This window comes from Erpetoichthys calabaricus, chromosome 5 (genome assembly GCF_900747795.2).
Source record: "Erpetoichthys calabaricus chromosome 5, fErpCal1.3, whole genome shotgun sequence".
NCBI lineage: Eukaryota > Metazoa > Chordata > Cladistia > Polypteriformes > Polypteridae > Erpetoichthys > Erpetoichthys calabaricus.
The window spans coordinates 222,417,641-222,442,271 of record NC_041398.2 but is presented as its reverse complement, the minus strand read 5'-3'; the positions used below and the strand labels follow the sequence as shown (position 1 = coordinate 222,442,271).

Sequence of the window (24,631 nt, the reverse complement as noted above, 5' to 3'; positions counted from 1 at the left end):
AAAAATGATGTGTTAATTTTTTTTCTTGTTGTACCTGCTATGCAACCAAAACACAAACTAGTGTCCTGCTGTTCTGCATGGAATATGAAAAGCAACTGGAAAACTCTGTGTGAGCTCAATTCACCAATCAGACCTTTATCAGCTAGGATATTTTTTCAATCCTCTTCTGTACCAGGCTCACTCCATTTAAACTCTGTGTGAGGAATTATAAAGATATTTCAGCAGAATTCAGGGGAACACACTCACCTGAGAGATGTATTACTCTGTTGGTGATTGCTTCTGGTTGCTCTCATTGCCTTTTGTCATCTGTTCATCCTTAAAAAAGTAAAATTTAGCCCTGTACAACTTACAATATTTTGATTAGACATATGTACCGTAAGACCCTAGCCACCCTTCTGTATGTGGAGTGCACCCATCACATAGGGGAACTACCCATATTTGATCATTTCACACCCTTTGGGGGGTTGGAGATTCGCGGATTGAGGAAGAGGGGCAGGGAGAGAAAGCATGAGTCATCTATGCCACTGTAATTGAAAATGCTGAGAATTAAAATTAAGATGAGCAGCGGGGGAAAGCGTTCTGGTGTTTTATTTAAAAAATTTAAACTACCCTACTGAAATGTTACACTTATTTCCATTTTTTATCCTTATGACTAATACAAGTTGTCTTTGTATGTAAATGTTAATTATGTTGCGACTCATCAGTTTTTTATACTCAAGATGATAATTTTCTGAATTCTGAAAGGAGATTTTTTTTTAACTGTTTAGGTTCTGTTTGTCATTTCCTTTAACTATAAGATCATGTAACTTATATAATTTGTATACATTTCAACACCACTTGTCATAAGCTCTGTTTTATCGTGTTGATAGATTACCTGTGACCTACACCTCATGAAAAAGGTGCCAACTAACATCTTAGGTTGTTTTCTTAACGGGGGCTAGAAAGAAATGTCAAAACTAGCTAGCTATACAGCTCTTACCTGTAATCTCTTACCTTTCTCACTGTCTGTATTGTACCCTGCATATTCAACCCTATGGACCTCTATCAGCAGGGTGCTCACTGACTGGGTTTGTTTTAACTGTTACTTTCCTCTCTTTTTTTTTTCAACACAGTTTACCACGAATAGAGGGCTTCTCAATGCGCTCCCTTGAGTGCTTAAGGGTCCACAGCTAGACAAGAAATGATCAGTCTTTACATTCTTGGCTCGCTAGTAGCAGTTGGAGAGACACACTTATTTAAGCATTCATTGTAAAATTATATTTATTTATATTAAAGCCTATACCAGCAAATTTAAAAAATAAAAATAATTATACAACCTGGGAGTCCCAGATGACAGTTCCTTGTTGGTTTAGTTCCTTAGTTAGAGATTTTATGTCCTTATTTGAAAATGAAAAGAGAAATTCCTTGCCAGAGACAGGGAGTTCATTTTCCAAGTGTCCTGTGGCTCCTCTCAAAATGTCTGTTTTTGTAACTTACCTGAACTCTTTATAGATGTGTCATAAAACCAAATAAACAATACATTTTTGGATCGATCCATGTGGCAACTGAACTGAAAGAGCTCTTTAATAAAAGAAAAACTCATAAACTCAGAAAAACTAATAAAATGCAGCCATTTACCCCACACCCAAATTAGAGCACACACTGGCTTTCTTTCCCCTAGCAGAGTGTCTAAAATTTTTAATGTTTCTCAAAACACACAATGTAGATAAATCAATATCATCAAGTCAAGGTGATAGTGCCATGGTAATCAAAAGCTGCTTGAAGCTGTACCTAGAGTCATTTATTTAAAGGTCCTGCTTCATTTTCTAACTATGTAGAAACACTCTGCGTTGCCTTTCAACTTTTTCCAGAGTACACTCCATTTATTTTCAACAGGATTAGACTTCCAGGCTTTAGGCCGACATGAAATCTGTCAGTTGAAAAGGTTTAGGTATCTTCCATACAAGAGCTACAATTTTTGTACTAAAAAGCAATAGACAACATTAGAGTACAGTTTGTATAGCAGTGTCAAAGTTTAAACTAAACATTTTTCATCACCAATTAGTCTAACTTGGGTCCTAAAAGTGGTTTGACAATTTTGTTGGAATTACAAAACTGCAGTTGTTGTTATTTGTTCTTCTATCCTAATGAGTCTTTGTCATATTCTCCACAGGTAGTAGCAATCTAATCGCACTTTCCAACATGCAAAACCATAACCTTAGAAATGTTTCTTTTGATTAGAATAAAAGCTATTTATGCTTATCCTAAGTTGTTCAAGGAGACGTGTTTGGTCATAATGGTGTCATAATGCATGGCACTTTGGGTCCACATGGCTGTCTTTGTCTGCATTGGGCGCATCCAAATTTTTCCTGTGCACATGCTGTTGCAGACATGGATGCCGCTGAAATCAAAACGGATCATTTTGAAGTGAGGTTGCTAAAAGGTGCCCAGGTATGGACAACTATATGATTCAGCAATGAAAGATCACCCAGAAAGCCAAATGATAATAGTTGCAACAGACTGTGTAAAGGACAGATTGCTGTTAGACCTAAGCAAATTCCATTTGTAATGGAATCTGTTTTTTTTTTGGGGCATCAGGAAGATGTCCTCTTTAAACTTCCTGACCCTATATACATGCCCTAGTGTTTTGTAGTGTATTTCTGTTGGATTGGTACTTGCCTTTTGGTGTTGGGATAATGTTTGGCCCCTTTTATTTGTACAAGACAGAATGACTTAGCAAACTGTTTTTTAAATTTAGATTTGTTGAGCATATCTACAATGGGCAGAGAAGATACTTTCTCTGCAGCTTTGTGCAGATCCAAACAATTTTGCATATACTTTAACCAACAAACTTCCACCATGCTAACGAAATGACCATGGACTGAGTATATATTGCTCATTACTCTCAGAAGGCACATCCTAATCCCACGTTACGTGATTCAGAAAGTATAAATCAGCCTTACGTTTCTTGACTTTACTATTCCCCAGAATTAATGTGAATTATGAGGTTGTAGGCATGAGTCAGATACTGTAGGTGCAGATCTTATGCCAGAGTACATTGTATAATTATTAGTTCTATTCATAGTTTTTGTATTTTGTCTTAACAAATGTACATTTCTAATTTGATTCTACTAGCTGCTTTTCCAACCACGGTTTCTAAAATAGCGTTGTCAAAATATCACTTTTTTCCCCTTAATGAATCACTTGACTTATTCTCTTTCTGTTCTATTTTAGGTGTGGCAGGTGCAGGCCGGTTATTCATTCATGAGGTCATTAAGGAAATGAGTTCAATCAATGAGCACCCCATCATATTTGCTCTGAGTAATCCCACAGCCAAAGCAGAATGTACAGCAGAGGACGCCTACACTCTGACGCAGGTAGTGTACTTGCAGAGAAACTGTACCTTCTTACAAAAAAAAATGTATAAAGAATTTTATAACAGTATTTTTTTTTTAACATAGTACTAGTGTTAACTCAGGATAGTGTTTAATTCAAGTTTACCCAAAACATGTATTGAAGGGAATTCTGTAGCTGTTGGTATTCTAGTCTAGTTTCTCAGTGTGAGTTCAATACTTTGACTTAATTCATCAGTAGTGATGAGCGAGTCCTGCTGAATTTGCTTCAATTTGAGTTTGGTGAAATCCCAGAAATGTTCAGGTAAAATGCACTGAAGTCGATGTTGGAGGAGAAACTGTAGAAGTATTGAGTGGATTATAATTGTGGAATGGTATTTTATGTGTCCTAGATAGCTAGGGAAGCATCAGCCAACTATGATGGAGCAATGATTATGACCAAGTATTATTGACCTGAGCTGCGCTAACCACTGCACCACTCCCTGAAATAAAATAGAGTTAAATATCAGAGTGTAGTGATTCCCCACCTATTGCAGAAGTTAAGTTCCAGACCCATCAGCGATAGGTGAAAATCCGCGATATAGAAAGACCATATAAATAAACATTTTTTTATAGTTTAAGCCTTAAAATACCCCTCCCACACACTTTAAACACATGTAAACTTATTAAACACACTTTGTAAACACATATGATATGTGGATGTCAGGCTAAGGATATGAGTAACATAGCAATAATAATAATAACGTAGCGTACCATTGATTCATTCAAGCCGTAATGGCGAGCGACGTCCATATAACGGTTTCCTTCCCTTCTTAGAAGATGCTGGACGCTTGGGAGCCATCGTAGGGCTTAAAACAAAATGAAAAGTTCACAAAAAATTTGCTAACAACAATTGGACCACAAGCAAGGTACACAATACACAGAGAACTGAGATGCATTGGGGACCCACGCTCACTGTTCTTGCGAGATTACACCACGTTAGCAGCAGCCAATCCGAGCCCAAGAGAATGAAAATCCCGCTCTGATTGGTTGAGCCTCCTCTTTCAGCCAATAATGGGCCTTGTAAGAAATCATTTGGGTACTGTAACTACCATAGAGACTGCTGAAAACCGTATGCTTTGTTATGAATTGGCTGCAAAGTACACTACAGGTAGGATGTACTTATTGAATTTTTCTGCGATATAGCGGGGGCGTGATAGCTGAATCGCGATACAGTGGGGGATCATTGTAGTAGAATTTCAGCCAGGCCGTGGCAACGGGAAAGCGGGAAGCGAGTATTTGTTGAGGCTTGGCCCCCATAAAATCCACAGCAGGTACTCTCCTCTCTCAGACTGAAAAAATACATTCTTTTATTTTCCTGACATGCTTTCTCATTCACTTCCTCTGCTACCTGATAAGCACAACGCTAAGGCATGTGGATTTTTCACTTCTCCCTGTTTGCATTAAGTACTTTGGGTATTTATACACAGGTCACAAGTAAATCCATACATAAAGACATAACCTTTAAGACATAAATACACTGACACGTTTCAAGCTTCCTTCTGTATGTTTTTTGTTTTTAAATATATTAGAAAACTTTCTGCCAGCTTTTAGCATACCAGTAAAACAGTTCTTATTAAATCTATACGGGAAGAAGAATTTCATCCCATATAGCAGTTGATCTGATATACTTCACCCTACTTGGGGCAGGCTGTCCCCAGTCCCTATCATGCTGGCCTCACAATACATCATGGGGTGCTGGGAAAAAAAAGTTTGGCTAAGACAGCCGTACAGCGAATTTTCAGAAAAATATTTACCAAACAAGGTCAGCAGTGAACCCAGCAAATTTGCTGTGAAAAAAAGCCATGGTGAATTTCACCAATCAACATTATTGATCTGCCAACATGTACATGTTAACATTGAACAGGAATATCTAATTTGTTATTTTTTAACACTGTTCATTATTGTTAACTAGCCAACCCGTATAATTATGTATTGATGGGTGAACACTTCCTGAAAGACACAGTTGTCCAAATGGGGTGAGTTTGAGGATACGACTGTAATTGAATGAAAAGATAGAACTCTGGAGAGAGCAGCATACAATTGTCCGTGACTGAAAACTGGGTTTGGCAGATACGGGCATATCGTTTTGAAAGTGTGTCCCTGTGCCTTAGATTGGCCTTTGCAATGACAATTAATAACAGGAAATTGTCTGCGTATAAACGTAAAACGCGAATTTGAATCTGATGGGGTCAGGGATTCTCTCTCTTTTGCGCACGTGCCTGTGTGTGTGTGTGTGTGTGTGTGTGTGTGTGTGTGTGTGTGTCTCTCCCTCTCTCGCGCGCATGTGTGTGTGTGTGTGTGTGTCTCTCTCGTGCGCGCGCCTGTGTGCTGTAAGTGGAGAGAGCAACATACAATTGTCCGTGACTGAAAACTGGTTTTGGCAGATACAGGCATATATTTTTGAAAGTTTGTCCCTGCGCCTTATTAATTGTCATTTCTGCGTGTAAAAGTAAAAGGCAAATTTGAATCTGATGGGGTCAGGGAAATCCGGGGAATATGGACAGTTTGTGAGGTAGGAGCTGCGATTGTTTTACACTCAGTCTAGTGCCTTTATAGAGACTTATTGCTGTCATGAGGTTTCTGAGAAGCATGATGACTGAACCAATTTTAAGTTTGACTTTATACGGAGGCATGCCAGTGGGAGTAATGGCTGCCCCGCGGGTCATGGGAATAACGCCGCCGGATCGCCAGTCGGCATCGTTTATGGTCGGAACTACGACGGTATGTAATCTCCTTCGAACCTCCGACTTTCGTTCTTGATTAATGAAAACATTCTTGGCAAATGCTTTCGCTCTCGCGCGAATTGTTGGCTCAGTAGTGTGTGTGCCATGGTCGGCTGCTTAGTGAATTGTTGGTGGGCGGGGCTCGGTCTTGCGTGCGTCTTGCTTGCCATGGGCTTAGTGAATTATATATATAGATAACTGCAGTAGGTAGTAGAGCTTAGGTGTGCAGTATTTGTTGTACATATGATTCATTTTTTTATTTAAATGTATTGATCTGTTGTCTGTCATTTTTTTCATTTTAAATAAATAGATGGAAATGAAAGCAAAAAACATCATTAAGGTTTCTGGGCACTGTTTGTGTGGAGTTAGTATTTCTTCCTCACAACTACTGTATGTCGGGTTTTCCTCCCATGTGTTTGGCTTACTGTGGCTTCTAAACATATTTGTGTGTGAGTTGGCTTGCAGTGGGTCAGCACAAGGGTCGAGGGTTACCTCCTGCTTTCTGTCTGATGCTGCTTAGATATACAGTAATCCCTCGCTACTTCGCAGTTCACTTTTTGCGGATTCACGACTTCGCGGGTTTTTAAATACAAGTGATTGCCCGCCTATCGCGGAAGTTATGTTCCAGACCCATCAGCAACAGGAGAAAATCCGCGATATAGAAAGACCATATACATAAACATTTTTATAGTTTAAGCCTTAAAATACCCACCCCACATGCTTTAAACACATGTAAACTTATAAAACACACTTTGTTAACACATATGATATGTGGATGTCGGGCTAAGGATATGAGTAACATCTCACTATTATAAAACATTTTAACTTCACGCAAGACAAGACAGTGAGACAGGAAAATAGGTGATGTACAGGCTTTTAAATTATTGACACGCAGAGCGACAAGCGGCACAAAGCCAGCACAAAGTCCACTTCTCCTTAGCGTTCATTCAGCTCCCCACCCCCTTGACAATGCGAAGTGGCAGGAGCGTACTGCGCCTCCGGGGAGGCGGGTTTGTGCGAACGTGCGTTCGGCCCTCACACACCCCCACTCCTCCTCCTCCTTCCGAACGCGCAGAGCGACAAGCAGGCATTTTGGCAGAAGCAGCACAAAGTCCATTTCTGCTCTGCTCAGAGTTCAGCTGCCCCCCTTCACAAAGCGAGTGCAGACACATTGACGTCTGAGTGCTGCGTGCAGTGTGCAGTGTTGGTCTGCGGTGTTTAAGAATGCAGAAAGTGTTTAAGAGCATAGGAAGTGTTTATAAGAGCGTGGGAAAGGTTAACAAGAGAGTGAGAAAGGTTTATAAGAGTGTGGGAAGGGTTTATAAAGCCTTAAAATATGTATAAATAATAAAATAAATATAGGTCGCTACTTCGCGGATTTTCACCTATCGTGGGGGGCTCTGGAACGTAACCCCCGCGATAGGTGAGGGATTACTGTATACATTTTGGCCCTCCCCAGCTATGAAATGGATTAAGCGTGTTTGAAAATATTTTCTCTTAGTGTACATTTGGAATAAGAATATACTAATGTTTATAGGCATTTCTGTGTTTGCAAACTGCATAAGCGTGTACTTAATCGACAGAAAAATTATTGTCAGATGTGCAAGTACTCATTGTGTGTGTTAAAAGGTCATAAGGTGCATATTGTCACATGTACAGTGTACAATTACTTAAAATAGTGTTTTAAATATACACATATCTAATTTTGTTATTTCTTTAAAAGGTTTTTGTGCCATTGCAAAGAATAAGTCAATCTCAGTGTGGTAATTCACTAGAAACATTATGTACCTCGAATGTAGTTATTTTGTGTTGCAAAATTGCCCTGAATGTGCCATTTTCAGGTCACCTAGTCTCTTCTAATAGTCACTAGAGATTTCAATCTTCTTTTATCACAGACTTCAGATTTTACGATTACCATGTAACATCTCAGGTAATGGGCTTGAATGACATTCTGCCAGTAATGCAGGGTTCATGTTGTGAGGTGCCACTATCTATGATAGTCTCTGCTCATGTTAGTCACGGTTTGGCTGTAATGTACTGCGGAGCTCCTGCTGCTTCTTAAAACAGCAGAAAATTTGACCGAGGAGCTATATTGTTGCACTTTGCTAGAGTACCCTTGGACATACAGTGCTACTGGTGATCTAATTTGACTTTAGTAAGCCTAGTGTATATGTTACATATCTGAAATATTAGAGATTTGTTTCTGATATTGCCATATACCTGTATGCTTCCAAGTGCTTATTTCCCTTTTATATTAAAACAAAAATATAAAGTAAGCCAGCTTTTCAGCGAAGCATGATGTTTGTTCATTCACTGCCTTCTCCAGAGAGACCTAGCCCTTTTTGGCTAAGCATTATAGCTAAAGTCAATCTGCTGGCTTTCTGGTTTTTCTATTGCTACAATTAATGATATATTGATTTATACTTTAGCTTTCGTGTTGCTAGTATGAACACTGTGGACCGCCAAAAAAAGTAACTGCAAGGTAGAGTGCAAAATCAATTTGGAATCCTATGTATGCATACGTAGTTACAGTTATCATTTTTAATTTCATATCAGATGAGACAGAGACTGTTTCTGTTGCAAAAAAAACAATAAAAAGTGCACACATGTCTTGATCCACCTCCTGTTTAGTATGTTACTCAGGGTTATTACTCAGACTTGTAAACATGTAGAAAATAACATTGTTTAAATTAGAGTGGCAAAATGATGAAATGCTTAGTTAGCACTTGGTGCCTAACACTTAGAGTGAATTGGGTTCAAAGCCTGTTGCAGTCATTCTGTGCAGTGTTAGTGTGTTCTCCGTGCATCATTGTCAGGTTTTTCTTTAGGCAGTCTGGTTTTCCTCCCAAAACCCAAAGCCAGTTGATTTGCAACTGTATCAGTATAACCCGTATGGGTAAGTAGGCATGTGTAAACAAGTGTACCCCTGCTGAGGCTGACAACTGACTTGTGCCCAGTATAGGTTCGACAGTAAGTTAAACTTAATTAAGTATACATTAGTTAAAATAGTATCGATGGACGCTGCTAGTTACCTAAAAGTTCGGATGTGTGCATCAGTTGGCTTTGCGGCCCAGGAACCAAGTTACCCAAACTGTTAATATAACATTTCACTAATTATTTACCGCTCTGATGCTGATCTTTCTGATCATAAAATAAGTCTTTACAATACCAACTGACAAGAAGAATTCCTAATTAATTGCAGAATTACAGTATTTGAGGGTTCCTCTGGAGCGCCTCTTTCACTTGCATGCTTTGGCTCAAAAACTAATCAGCACATCGTCATCTCATAACAGGCTTAAGTTTCGTGTTTGGTATTTTTCCATACAGCTGCTTTAGCTCCAGACTGTCCTCAAGACACTGTGACACACAGACACACACGTGCACACACACACACATGGACAGACACAAATCCATCGTCGAGATATCAATGTTTTCGGTATCAGGGGACCCTAAAACGTCAAGATCCATTGAACACCAGAGATTGGAATTTTTGACGTATTTAAAGCTTTCGCTCCTCCCCAGAAATGATAGGTTATGGTGGGGGGGGTTTCAAAACAAACTCCTAGCATCTAACCTGCTGATATAATTAGTACTGTGAATTCTGTTTTTTGATCATTTATGATTGTTTATTTTACTATTGTACCTTTTATAGTTTAGGCTATCATTAAGTGGTTAATTATTGCATAGGAATGTACACTTGAGCTATATATTTGCATTTTTACCAGGCAAAATAAAATGACAGATATAGTATATGAAAAACTTCAAGTTAAGAAAGTCTGCTAAAATACATTAATGCTTTTGTTTTCCTTTAGGGTCGCTGTTTGTTTGCTAGTGGCAGTCCTTTTGAACCTGTTACTCTGAGCGATGGCAGAGTTTTTAAGCCAGGACAAGGCAACAATGCCTATATCTTCCCAGGTTAGACACTTTTATGCTTTTAAGGTAACGTTGATTATTTTTATTAAGTCTCAAGGAAAATGTTGCTTTTGGTCTACTGGCATCCTTTTCGCAAAGATGACATGATTTTTATTATAACTGTAGCCTAAAATATTTTTTCACATTTTTTGCAGGCAAATCTGGTCATAGAAGTATGTAGCAAAAAAAATTTTAATCTGGAAAGAAAATAATATATTCAATATGTTGCAATTGTTGCTTTGATGTCCTCCACAATTCACAAATATTTACCATGCATTCTTGACATTTTTATTTATTTTTTATTCCCTGGATATTATTTGGATACTGAAGGCTATAAAAGTAGATTTGTTAAAAATAATGCATTTTATACTGCCTACTTTACATTTTTGTATTCTTGTACATTATGATTAACAGGTGTTGCTCTTGCTGTGATTCTCAGTGGTGTCAGACACATTAGTGATAAAGTGTTTTTGGAAGCGGCTAAGGTTTGTTTTTTATCCTTATTATAGTTTTGGCTATTTATACAATATAAATAAATATCCGCCCACAGTGATGTGTTGAATTTGGCTATCTAGAAATTACTATATTTGGTAAGATGAAACAGTATTTTGGATTTTAAGATTGTCTTGCACAAAGCAAAATATTTTCTTTTTTTTTATCAAAGGCTTACCACTTCAAAATAGTCTGCAAATTGAGCATTGCCTAAATTGTCAAAGCAATTTTAAGATATTTGACCATTTAATTAGAAGTGATCAAGTGTTTATTTAGATTAGTCTGCACTGATTTTTTAAAGACATCTTCTGTTTTTAATTATGTTTATATATTTTTACTGTGTAATTTTTGTTAAGATGACTCTTAGCTGCTAACTGCATTTTTTTCTTTTTCTCTAATGTGTATTAAAAGGGTTTCATAAATAATCACATTTATGGTAAAATCGCTTGGATTTCTTTGTAGGCTTTAGCCGAGCAACTTACAGAGGAAGAACTGCAGCAGGGCAGACTGTACCCACCACTGGCTAACATACGAGAAGTTTCAATTTCCATTGCAGTGAAGGTATAAAATCTAAATACAACAAGTGTAATTTAGCCTAAAATGAGCTCTGCAGCCTGTAGAACTTAACGGAAAGTTTTCTTTTTTAAAAATAAATAGCTCCACCTACTGGTGTAGAATGTAAACTGCTTTTCTTTTTTTTTTTTTTTTTTGTTCTGCTTCCCTTTACATTGTCAATATAAAAAGGCATGTCCATGTCTTCTGATAAACTAAACACCTGAAAGATATTTTGTACTTTTAAACCTAAATGTTTTGTCATTTTGCTCATCTTTTACCAAGAATCATAAAATATAAAATTTCAGGATGATCATTTTTTTTATGTTATTTGGAATGTAAGAATTAATTTGAAATTCTTGGTTTATGCAGGTTGTTGAATATGTCTACGCTCATGGTGCTGCCTTCCACTATCCTGAACCCCTGAATAAGGACCAGTACATCAGATCAAAGATTTGGAGCACAGATTATGATTCATTTTTACCAGACACTTATAACTGGCCAGAATCAGCAGCCAGACCACCTAAAATATGACGGTATCAAAACAGCTAAAGATTAGGAAAATCAAAAGTTTTGTATTCATTTTGTGGAGTTTTTATTTCCATTTTTTCCATAAAGTGTGTGTAGTAGTAAACAGTGATATATACAGCATATAGTAAGGGAAGAGTAGGTGAGCTATAAAGTATAAACACTGCTCTCCTAAAATGTTCACATTATACTAAAGTGGTTTTTAGTAATGACTTTCAGTTATAGCTTACAGATCAGTACAAAAGATATTTATAAAAAAATTAAATGTTGTTGCATTGAAATATCTAAAATATGCCTTATTAGACTGAATGAGTAGTACATTATAAGTCCTGCATGGCTGACAGACTCTGCAGAAAGTTTGGACTTAGAGGCTGCTGCTTTCTCACATTTAAATTTAATGTGTTTGGACGATGTATGCTTCATAAAGGCTTGCTGTAACTGAGAACCATTACATATTTTAAAATTTAAATTTGCTTTGAAATGTTTCATTTTAGGATTGAATATGTCATTTGGTTTTATGAATGAAGTACAATTTGGATCCAAAAATGATCTGTAATATACCTCGTAAAAATTAAAATGAGTCCATCCAGTTAGTATGACAGGGATGTTTTCTGAGATGGAGTAGTAGTTTAAGTGGTTCTTGGGGTTTGATCTTCAGACAACATTATTTGTCACTTGATGAAAACCTTTAATCAATGTAAATGTAAAAAAAAATGTTTTATTTATTTGTTAACTGATCAAATATATAGCTTACAAGTTTGTTTTGTAAAGTTTATGTTGACATGGGAAGGATCACATGAAGTGTCTGCCTTTTTAAAAGACTTGTTTTGTCAAAAGGAAGATTGTCATATTCACTGATTTTCTGGAATGGCATATTCTGACCAAGCAACAAGGCACTGTGATATAAGAAATCGTTTTTTTACTTTGATAACCCACATTCATTTAGAAAACTTATATTATATTGCTCAATAGTAAATCAGTATTACAAAGCTCTCTAAAAATAACTGTGCAAGTACACCCACTGTGTTTCTCAAGTCTTCAACAATATTTTTTCACTCAACCTAAGTAACTTTCTTGAATGAAACCTGATCGTTTGCTACTGAAATTAAAAAGCTATAGTTGTAGATACATTACATAACCAAAGGTTTGCAGTCGCCTGAGCTTAGTGAACATCCCATTCCAATACCCATGGTAATTACTATGGAGGTGCCCCCTCTTTGCAGCTATAACAGCCTCCAATCTTCTGAGAAGGCTTTCCACAAGATATTGAAGTGTATCTGTGGGAATTTTTGCCCACTCAGCCCAAAGAGCATTTGTGAGGTCAGGTGCTGTTGTTGGACAAGAAGACCTTGCTTGCAGTTGGCATTCCAGTTCATCCCAAAAGTGTTCAGTTGGGTTGAAGTCTGAGCTCTGTGCCTCCCACTTGATTTCCTCTACATCAGAATCGTTAAACTATGTCTTTATGCACCTGGGTTTGTACACAGGGGCATAGTCATGCTGGAACAGAAGTCGACTTTCCCCCAACTGCTGCCACAAAGTTGGAAGCACACAATTGTCTAAACTGCCTTTGTGTTCTGTAGCTTTAACATTATCCTTCACTGATGCCAGAGGTCCTATCCCAAACCCTCAAAACAGCCCCATGCCTTTATCCATCCTCCACCAAACTTTACAGATAGTCCAGAAGGTAGAGGTCTCCTAGCATCCACCAAACCCAGCTTTGTCCATCAGAGCACCAACTAGTGAAGTGGGATTCATCACTCCAGAGAATACGTTTCCACTGCTCTAGAGTCAAATGGTGAAGTGCTGTACACCACTCACTCCAGCCAATGCTTAGCATTGTGCATAGTGATCTGAGGCTTACATGCTGCTGCTTGTCCTTGGAAACGCATTTCACAGTGCCTGATGTAAAGCTGTTGTCTCCCAGTGGCAGTTTGAAACTTTGTTGTGAGCAGTGCGACAGATGATATGTGTTTTTTTTACACACGATGCGCTTCAACACTCGGCGGCTGTGTTGTCTACCAATTCATGGCTGAGCTATTGTTGTTCTGAGATGCTTCCACTTCACAGCAATAGCACTTATAGCTCACTGGGGCAGATCTAGCAGAGCAGAAATTTCACATACTGTGACTTGTGGCAAAGGTGGTATCCTACGACATTGCCACGTTTACTCATTCCTTCAGCGCGACCCATTCTACCTCCAGTGTTTAGCAATGGAGATTGCATGGCTTTTTGCTTGTTCTTAATGCTCCTGTTAATAATGGGAGTAGCTGAAACGTGATCTCAGTAATTTGGTGGGGTGCCCATATACTTTTGGGGATATAGTAAATCTTAGCTGGTCCACCATTAATATTAATCGAAATAGGCCTAGACCCAACGTGGTCTTCTAATGTAGAAAGCTGCAAGCAAAACCGATAAATTAAGTGTTAATGTCAAGTCTAAAAAACCTACAAAGCATCACTGTAAATCTGTTCATCTGTGTTTAGCTGACAATGTTACAAAAAGAGACATTCAAATCACAATTTCCAAGTACTACACTGACAATGTTACCAAAAGAGACATTCAAATCACAATTTCCAAGTACTATTATTAACACTTCCTCTTTTTTCCTTACAGCTACAGAGCTGGCGGGTTAAAGGATTTGCGCAGTCAGTCAGTAGTGGGGAGTCAGCCAGCAACTTTAAGGCTGCCAGCCAAGGCCTTCAACATTAGATTGCTTATTATGACTGCTGCAAAATTGCTGTTTTAGCAATACTTCATTAATAGGCACACTGAGTGCTTCTTCTTCTATAAAGTTCCTTGCAGAAGAATTTGCTACATCCTCAGGAAAACCTTTCCTCCCATCCTTTCACCTCCCTCCTTACTACGTCTTGAATGCTACTGTTCATTATGGACATTGTAGAAAAGGGAGCAGCATAAAACAACACAATGAATTGTTGGGACAGGTAAGCCAAGTACTGTACAGCAGCTTGACAAATAATAATGAAATCATTACAAAGAATAGATTAGAAAACTGACAGACGGATGGATAGATAACTGACAAGATACAAACCCTCTAGCACCAAGCTGGGGAACCCTTAATTCCAGTGAGAAAGATTTTACTATTTAGTTGGAACATTAGAACAATCTAGACAAGAACAGGCCATTCAGCTTACCAGAACACTTAACTCTTCTAAAAAAACATCATGTCTAGTTTTGAAAGTCCCTAAAGTCCTATTGTCTACCACACTACTTATTATTTTATGTCTGTGGTTCCCTGTGTAAAGAAAGGTTCCTAATGTTTGTGTGAAATTTACCCTTAAAAGGTTTCCAACTGTGTCCCTGTGTTGCTAATGAACTCATTTTAAAATAACAGTCTCAATCCACTGGCCTCATTCCCTTCATGATGTTAAACACTTCAATCAGGTCTCCTCTTAATCTTTTCCTTTAACTGTTTAGGCTCAGCTCCTAATCTTTCCTCAGAACTTATCCCCTGTAGCCATGGAATCAGCCTAGTCGCTCTTCCCTGAAGTGTTTTGAAAGCTGTAAGTAACGGTATTGTGACTGTTTAAAGTGTCTAGACTGACCGTGCTTTGGATCTGATCTGTTCCAACATCACAGGACGTTCCATTGAAGCATATTGAGAACCGGCTTACGTTTAGATTGACTATGTAATGTTCTTTAACTTCTACCTGCCCACAAGAGGTGCAGCTTACTTTGGACCACTTCTACTGGTGTAATTACGCTGTTAAGGCATCTTGTTGAATTTTATGAACAGTCAATGCTTGCAAGGTTAGCAGTCATTTGTGTGATAACTGATTTTTACATTTGGAAAGGAGAACGGTGTTGTGGGCTCTCTTTGTTTTTTTATCTAAATGAACCATGCTGTTTAGGTTGTGTCCGTGAAACAGTATTTTAATTTATCTTTGGAGACTGAAACTGGGAAATGATGCAGAGAGCTTAGTAAATACTTACTCAAGGTTTTACTGGTAAAATTTTGTGAGCAGTAAGAAAGATGAATCTTTAAACTTCACCTCCTTGAAACTCCTAACTGTGAAAGACTTGAGCTTGGTAAGTCTAAAGGACACAAAGTGCCTGATAAGAACGTTCTCCTTGACAGTGTACTGTGAAATCACGTTTAATAATGAAAATTTTATATTTGCAGTTGTTTCATTAATGTTTTTTTTTCCAAAACTATTAATTTTAAATGCTTACAAACAGAAGATCTGAATTCCAGTATTTCTCAAGGGTATTACAGTACAGAAAATGTGTTATTGGCAAGGGTGATATTCATCTGTTGGAGTGGATGTTTGCAGGTTTATTTTTATAGCAATTACAACATTCATTTACAACAGACTTATATGTTGTTGGCCAAGTTCTTTTAAGCATATTTGTTGTTAGAAATTTAATAAAGTTTTATTTTTCTTTATAACTGTTTTTGTGCCTTTTCCCTGTTTGACAAACGAACAGTGGGTTATAAACTAAATAAAATGAGATGGTGTTTAAATGATGCACATAGGGCCATTTGTATCATAACAGCTGGACCAGATGTCATGCGTTTTATAAATATTTATGATGTTATATATTCTGCTCAGAGTTGTAAGAGTACAGTGCTTACAGCATAATTTTGTGCATGGCATCATTTTTTGTGGTCCATTTTTAAATATTGATTAAAGAAATTTACCACACACATAAACAGTCAGTTTAAAAAGAAACAAACATATAGCGCCTAGTAATGCCACATGCCTCCCACCCAAATACAGCCCAGCAGCAAAGAAGAGAAAGGAAACACAGGTCAACAACACTTTTGTTGTATAATGTAGTGTAATTTATAATTCTGATCCAAATATGAAGTCAGATTTTTTCTATAAAGCTTAGTTTTCTTGTGACACCATCATATTTTCATCATTTACTATCATTGCAGATACAAATATTTAAAAATACATATTAAAATATAAAAATATATTTTTCAAATTAGATTACAGTACATCATGTTTTTAATGCCAAGGGGAAATTTAGATACATATAGCAGTAGAAACATAAAAATCAAAGATGCAGACTCATAGATCAAATAATGCAGCCAGTCAGTCAATCAGTGTACAGTATATTGTGCAGATATTTCAAACTTAACTTAAAAAGTATGGTTGGTGGAAGCATTGAATTGCCTGATACAGTAGCAGTGGGCAGAAAAGACCCCCAGAGGCATATCTAGGCACACTGTGGTGGAATGAGCCTGTGGCTGAAAGTGCTCCAAAGAGAGAGCACATCCTGCAGGGGATTTTTTATAATGGCATCCAGTTTTGTACACTAGTTTCCAATGTGTGTACAGTCGTGGCCAGAAGTTTTGAGAATGGTTTTCACAAAGTTTGCTGCTTCAGTGTTTTTAGATCTTTTTGTCAGATGTTTCTATGGCAGGGGTCGCCAACTCCGGTCCTGGAGGACTACAATGGCTGCAGGTTTTCATTCTAATCTTTTCTTAATGAGTGACCTGTTTTTGCTGCTAATTAACTTCTTTTGAGTTCATTTTAATTGACTTGCTCTTGAAGACTCAGGCCCCTTAATTGTTTCTTTTTCCTTAATTAGCAGCCAAACAATAATGAGATACAAAATGAACCAAAACAACTGGGGAGTATTTTTCGTACGTGGATTACTCGTTTAGCCGGATGTAATTGTTGATGATTTGGCATAATCCTGGATCTGTTGGTTTTTCAAAACTCTTGCTGGATGTGTTGTCATAACAGCACATCCAAATCCTCAAACCTGCTCGAAGCAGGTTTGTTCTACTGTATGTAAACAAGGATTAGCTCACACACTTAATCAGTGTCCGTACATGATCAGTGTCCGTACATGGAATTCATTCAGTCATGGCTTCGCCGTCCATGAATGAGCGATCAATTGATATCGGTGCGCAAATTATAAGAAGAGAATTTCATATAGAGAGGGTGTTGCGCGATTGGCAAGATCCTTTATTGCTCCTGGAGGAAATTCTTTTCGAAAGATACCACTTTAGCTGGGGGTGGGGTTATTGTACCTCAAAGATTTATTAGTACCTTATATTCGAAGTCAAACTCGGTGAAGTCGGGCTCTCACAACCACACAGACAGTATGCATTGCTTTGAGGTTTTTTGCAAGTGGCACTTTTTTTTTTTTTTAAATATATATATATATATATATATATATATATATATATATATATATATAATATATATATATATATATATATATATATATATATATATACTGTAGGCGATGCGGAAAATCTAAAAGTGCAGTTTGCCAGGCAATACGTGAAGTCTGTTTCCTGGACACCTGCGTGTGCAGACCATAAAAGAGGCATTTCATGCCATTGCAGGTAGGTAATACACAGGTAAAAACACCCACAGTTCCATAAAGAATCTCACACTCCGCCTAACATTCTCATTACCCTGGATTTTCAAATGTGATTGTGGCACATGAGACTGATCACAGTGGAGTTTGTTCAGACACCGTGTCTTCATCAAATATTTGACCTTCGTCAATATGTCGTTGGTCAGACACAAGTTCTAGGGATATGACATTCCCTGCAACTGACCCAACAAAAAAACAACAAGAGGGCTATATGGAACATACCTATGGCACACGTTGAGGACAAATATATGCAATGACCATCCTTTACCTGAAATGAAGTGACCACTGCATCCTGCCACTGGTTCTGAGGAGGAGCTTCCCCCTGGAATGCCCTCAGAAATAGGGCATTTTGCTGGAGAGCAAAACTCTTCTGCAGGGGTTAGGTCTGGACCGCGTGGACCTCCAGCTGTTTTCTGCTTGTCTGCCTTCTTATTAGCTTTAAAATTAATGTTTATATATGATTCTGTCAACAATTCTTTATATAGTTATATACCAATATTTACCAGTTTGAAGTATATTCTTGTACTTCACTCTAACCTGTTCCCATGTTCTCACGTTTGATCTGGAATTATGACATATTAAATAATAATTAATCTGACACATAGGAAATGAAACGCTGCATTCAGTAAGTACAATGTACACTACTTACGCGTTTAATTTGTCGGCCAGTTTTTGCCAGCCGTCTTTTCTGGTTTGGGCTGCTTTTGCAGTGTTACCCCTTGTGCATATTAAATCTTGAAATTCTTCATATCCTTCGAATAAAAGGTCTTGCTCCGCTTGTGTGAAAAATGCGCCCGTTCTTTCGTCATTTTGTTACAGCCTATCAAAGACTTGATCATGTTTTCTAGACTCAATATGTATGGGCTTTTCAGTCAGCACTGGCGCGTCCATTTATCTCGGATGATTAGATCCAGCTAGACTGATCTACTACACGGCTGCGTTTGAAAAACAGACGTATCCCGAATGAGTTGCACCGGCATTAACTCATCCAAGATGAGGCATCTGATCTCGGATGATTTAAGCGACGTACGGAAAATATCCCCTGGTGTCCATCATACAATATCTGAAAATAAAGAAAGATGAAGGTCTCAGGAATGTCGATCTGCTCAGGTCCCTAAAACATTTTATCAGAGCTTTCAGAAAGAGAAAATCAACAATTTTGGAAATGTCTGCTATTGCACCACAAGAGCAGCAGCAAGCCACTAAATTAAAGAACGGGTTTAATTAACGACAAGAACTGGCACCTCATTAAACAGCTGATTGGAGTGAAATTGGTTGGAGTTTAAGGCCCTGACTTTGTTGGTCTTCTGTTGGCTCACTTACTTCACATTTCATTTCTGTTTGGGTGCCATTTAAGGAAAGAAATGAAGCAATAATGAGGAACGATGAAGAAATTCAGGGGAACAAATCTTAAAAAAAGCAATTTAATTAAAATGAATTCACAAGAAGTTAATTAGCACAAACAGGGCACTCATTAAAAAAAAGGTTAGAATGAAAACCTGCAGCCACGGTGGTCTTCCAGAACCGGACTTGGCAACCCCTGTTCTATGGTATACTGAAGTAGAATTACATGCATTTCATAAATTTCAAAGGCTTTTATTGACAGTTACATTAAGTTCATCCAAAGAGTCAATATTTGCAGTGTTGGCCCTTTCTTTTTCAAGACCTCTGCAATTCAACTTATGGGCCAAATCCTGACTGATGGCAGCCCATTCTAGCATAATTGATGCTTGGAGTTTGTCAGAATTTGTGGGTTTTAGTTTGTCCACCCGCCTCTGTAGGATTGACCACAAGTTTAAGGTATGGGGAATTTCCCAGCCATGGACCCAAAATTTCAATGTTTTGTTCCCCAAGCCACGTAGTTATCACTTTTACTTTATGGCCCGGTGCTCCTTCATGCTGGAAAAGGTATTGCTCATCACCAAACTGTTCTTGGATGGCTGGGAGAAGTTGCTCTCGGAGGATGTTTTGGTCCCATTCTTTATTCATCTACAACACAATAAAGTTTGCAGAAAGTGAACAGGCCTTAATACTTTCTGAATCCACTATAAGAATGAGCCCTAATTGACTGAGCTGACGCAGAACATTTCTTGGGTGAAGCCTGATTAAATTGGGATGAGGATAGTTCAATGTAACATAAAAAATGAACACTAATTGCTAAAAGTGGTTATCTCTTGAGATCCAAGAAATAAACTGGGTGCTGAGGTGACGAGAGATAACAATTCATGCTGGTGAGATGTGACAGGGGGTGTAGAGTGGTCCAATAAAGCAGAGGTCAACAGAAAGAAATGAAGAGAAAGTGACAGACTTGTGCCTGAAGAGAAAAGACTTAGAAGTATCAGAACGTGTGCAAAAAAGTGTCAAGCAAACCAAACAAAGAAATGTGGCGAAGTGGATATAAAGAGAAAAACAATAATAAGGCATGGGGTACATTCTGCAAAGTATTTTAAGTTGTGTGAATTGGTAATTTGGATTCCTGGAGCAAAAATGAATTATTTCTGAATAAATCATGCAAGGACAGGAGACATCAGTGGAGAGAGAGAAGGAGAGACCACTGGACCAGAATTGTTTAGAGGATGACACATACAGCCAATACTTACATGATGACATACAGGATTTACAAATGACTTCTAAAAAATGAATAAGGATGCTTAAATTGAAGAGATGACTAAAAGTCACAATGTTTTTGAATACTTTATGTTCCCAAGGGTAAAGTTGGGACTTCCAAGTGTCAGATCTGAATTAAGAACCACCTAATCTTTTCTGTCACAGAGGAAAGGAAGCAACAAAACTTTAAAGAAAGTGCAAAAACAAGTCAAGGGCTCCTCAGAACATTACGGATGTGCACTTGTGCAGGAGTAGCTGAGAATAGCGCGAAAGGCAAAGGGGGAAAACCTTGGCATTTACATACTGGATTGATGATTGTGCAGCTTCAAAAGGGTAGCCCCGTGCCACACAACCCGCTATTATCTGGGTAATCTGAGGAAAACTGCGCACAAAAATCACAGAGGGGGCTAAGACCCTGATTTCTTCAAATCCTAACAACGCACCAGCTCTTCACTACCACTCGGCCTTTATTAAAACATCTATACCACGTTTGCTAAACTTTAATCTGATCAAAATGAAAATGTGCACCTATCACCCATGTTCAGTTATTGTTCCTTGATTGCAAAATGTGCGTTTTCATCACCTCCTACAACCCATACATGTGCTTGGCAGGTTGCTTCTTGCCTTACACCCAGTACTGCTGTGATAATGTGGGGCATCCCTCAGACTCTAAACTTTGTGTATCAAATTTTCCCCTTGGCACATGTACAATTAAACACGTACGTTCTTGTCATGATTGCATGTCTTTACATCCTTGATGTTCCTCACTAGCTGTTACAGCAGATGTTCAGCACGCTCGTGCGCGATGATGCAGACCACACCATGCAATACTTTTCCGAAATAATGCAATAAATTTTGAGTGGCTAGAAGAAACATAGATAAGAATAAAAAGACAAAAACAACAACCAATGGTCCCCATTTTAACATAGATAATGACCTTCAGGCCCCATGGCTAAACTGGAGAGTTCAGGTTGGACATGAGCACACATCCAGGATATAGAGAACACTGCAGGGCCAATTGGTCCAACCCCCTCAGCTGGAAACAAGCCCTATTTTACTAGATGAATAATTATGTTGCTCATATGATAGAAAATTGGAGAAAAAAATGCTTAAGAAGTCAATTCTGAGCACTGTTATAAACATTTTAATAACAAATTACAGATGGAATCTTATTATTTTTCACAACATACAGTGGGCATAGAAAAGAATCACTCCTTTCGAAATATTCCTTTTTTTTTGCTTTACAGCCTTACATGAAAACACACACAAAAATATTTCTTCCCAGCTTTACTTACTCAATGCCACCTATAACATCCAAGTGAAAGATATCACAGCTACATCCATCCATCCATTTTCCAACCCGCTGAATCCGAACACAGGGTCACGGGGGTCTGCTGGAACCAATCCCAGCCAACACAGGGCACAAGGCAGGAAACAATCCCGGGCAGGGTGCCAAATCACCGCAGGACACACACAAACACACCCACACACCAAGCACACACTAGGGCCAATTTAGAATCACCAACCCACCTAACCTGCATGTCTTTGGACTGTGGGAGGAAACATCACAGCTACAGTTCAGAAAAATGATAAATAAAAAAAAATTCAAAAACAAGACATACTGAGATTAATAAAGATCATCCCCCAATGTCATTGTCATTTTGTTGACCCACCTTTTGTTTTAATGACAGCCTTGACTCTGTTTGGATACTTCTCAATCAGCTTTGCACATCTAGATTGAGCCCACTCAATATTTGCCCCCCACTCTTCTTTACAGAACTGTTCCAGTTCGGTCAAACTGGATGGTGAGCGTTGGTGGTCTGCTATCTTCAAATCTTTCCGTAGATTTTTAATGGGATTTAGGTCTGGGCTCTGACTGGGCCACACGAGGACATTCACTTTTTTCTCCTTCAGCCACTGTGTGCTCAATTTTGCTGTGCGCTTCGTGTCGTTGTCGTGTTGAAAGGTGAACATTCTACCCATCTTCAGTTTTCTGGCAGAGGGTAGCAGGTTTTCCTCAAGAATTTGACGGGATTTTGCCCCATCCATTTTTCCTTCTACCCTAACGAGAGCCCCAGGCCCTGTGGCAGAGAAACACCCCCACAACAGAATGCTGCCACCTCCATGCTTTACTGTAGGTATGGTGTGTTGTGGATGGTGAGCTGCATTGGATTTCCGCCAGGTGTACCATTTGGTATTGAGGCCAAATAGTTTGATTTTGGTCTCAGCTGACCATAAGACCTTTTTCCATTTAGCATCAGAATCTTCAAGGTGCATTCTGGCAAAGCTGTAACGAGCCTTAATGTGGCCTTTCTTGAGAAGTGGCTTTTTCCTTGCGACCCTCCCGAACAAGCCACAATTGTGGAGCACTTGTGAAATTGTTGTCATATGCACACAATGACTACTCTTTGCCATAAAATCCTGCAACTCCTTCAAAGTGGCCATTGGCCTCTTGGTAGCCTCTCTTACCAGTTTCCTCCTTGCTCTACCATCCAGTTTGGAGGAACAGCCGGATCCAGGAAGGGTTCTAGTAGTACCAAACACTTGCCACTTCTTTATTATGGACTTTACTGTGCTCCTTGGGTTTGATAAAGCCTTTTGAGATTTTTTTTTTATCCATCTCCTGCCTTATGTCTGTCCACAACTCTGTCCCTGAGATCTTTTGAAAGTGGCTTGCCACCCATAGTCAGTTGCACTACCAGGCAAGGGAATGCTCCAGGAACAGCTGTTTTTATGCTTCACTAATCACACGGATTACAATTGATCACAGGTGGAAGCCAGTAACCATGGTCTGCAATGGAAATGGTGGGCACTTACACCTGACTGAGTTTAGGAGGGGGGTGAACCTTTATTAATCTCAGTATTTCTTGTTTTTTATTTTTTTAAATTCTTCTGAACTGTAGCTGTGATATCTTTCACTTGGATGTTATAGACTGCATTGAGTAAGTAAAGCTGGAAAAAATATTGGTTTGTGTGTTTTCATTTAAATACAAAGAGGACTATTTCATTTATGTTAGGTAGAATGCCCAGAGGGGACTGGACGGTCTCGTGGCCTGGAACCCCTGCAGATTTTATTTTTTTCTCCAGCCGTCTGGAGTTTTTGTTTTTTCTGTCCCCCCGGCCATCGGACCTTACTCTTTTTCTATGTTAACTAATGTTGTCTTATTTTAATTTCTTATTTTGTCTTTTATTTTTATTTTATTTTCTTCATTATGTAAAGCACTTAGAGCTACTTTTTTGTATGAAAATGTGCTATATAAATAAATGTTGTTGTTGCTGTTAAAGGCTGTAAAGCAAAAAAATGGGAATATTTCGAAGGGGGCGATTCTTTTCTATACCCACTGTAAGTAGGGGCTATATGTTTAACTAGCCCTTAATGCAGAAATGCCACTGATCTCCTAAATGTTATTTTCTAACCTGCTTAATCCAGACCAGGCACCAAGGGGGGCTGGAGCCTATCCCAGCTAGCACAGGGTGCAAGTCAATAGCAGGGCAAACACATACACACCCAGGCCAATTTAGCATCACCAGTTCACCCAATGTGCATGTTTTTGGACAATGAGAGGACACAAAGGCCATGCAAACTCTGCATAGGCCTGACCTGGGACATGAACCCTTTTTTAAAAAGTTGCTAATCTTAACAGGGCCTTCTTAGCGTATGAGTACTGGCCAAGGTCCCACGATGTTTCTAATGCCTATTAATGTTTCTGTTTTGCTATCAAAACAGGAGCCACAGCACACTACTTTGCCCTTTCGGGGGGTATCCATCCTATGATGCTGGTAAGACGGCCCTGAATCTTAAAACTAAAAGGTTCACTACCAGTGTTCGGCGAACCATCGGGTTTGAAAACAGAATTTGAAAATGTACAGAATTTTAAAAGTTGCGTCTGCACTCACTTAAGATCATGTCTAAAGGTACGTAATATTACAAATATAGCGGCCTGACGCTGCATCACTGTTACAGTATGTCTGACCTGAAATGTCGTTATAATAACAAGTCACTCGATATGTCTGTCGTCCCCCATTGCCACGAGTTCTGTGTAATCACTTACTTGCAAGTGAGTACAGGCGGCTGAAATG

At 38.6% G+C, this 24,631-nt stretch overlaps 1 protein-coding gene across 1 annotated transcript in view; it reads left to right on the top strand.

Moving 5' to 3' along the window:
- Nucleotides 1–15,984, top strand: part of me2 (malic enzyme 2, NAD(+)-dependent, mitochondrial) — a 58,167-nt gene extending 42,183 nt beyond the window's left edge. The window contains exons 12-16 of the mRNA XM_028802577.2: nucleotides 3,214–3,356; nucleotides 9,910–10,012; nucleotides 10,424–10,494; nucleotides 10,964–11,062; nucleotides 11,426–15,984. Of these exons, the coding sequence (XP_028658410.1) occupies nucleotides 3,214–3,356; nucleotides 9,910–10,012; nucleotides 10,424–10,494; nucleotides 10,964–11,062; nucleotides 11,426–11,587 (578 nt within the window). The 3' untranslated portion in view covers nucleotides 11,588–15,984. The remainder of the gene's footprint in view (nucleotides 1–3,213; nucleotides 3,357–9,909; nucleotides 10,013–10,423; nucleotides 10,495–10,963; nucleotides 11,063–11,425) is intronic.
- Nucleotides 15,985–24,631: the final 8,647 nt, after the last annotated feature.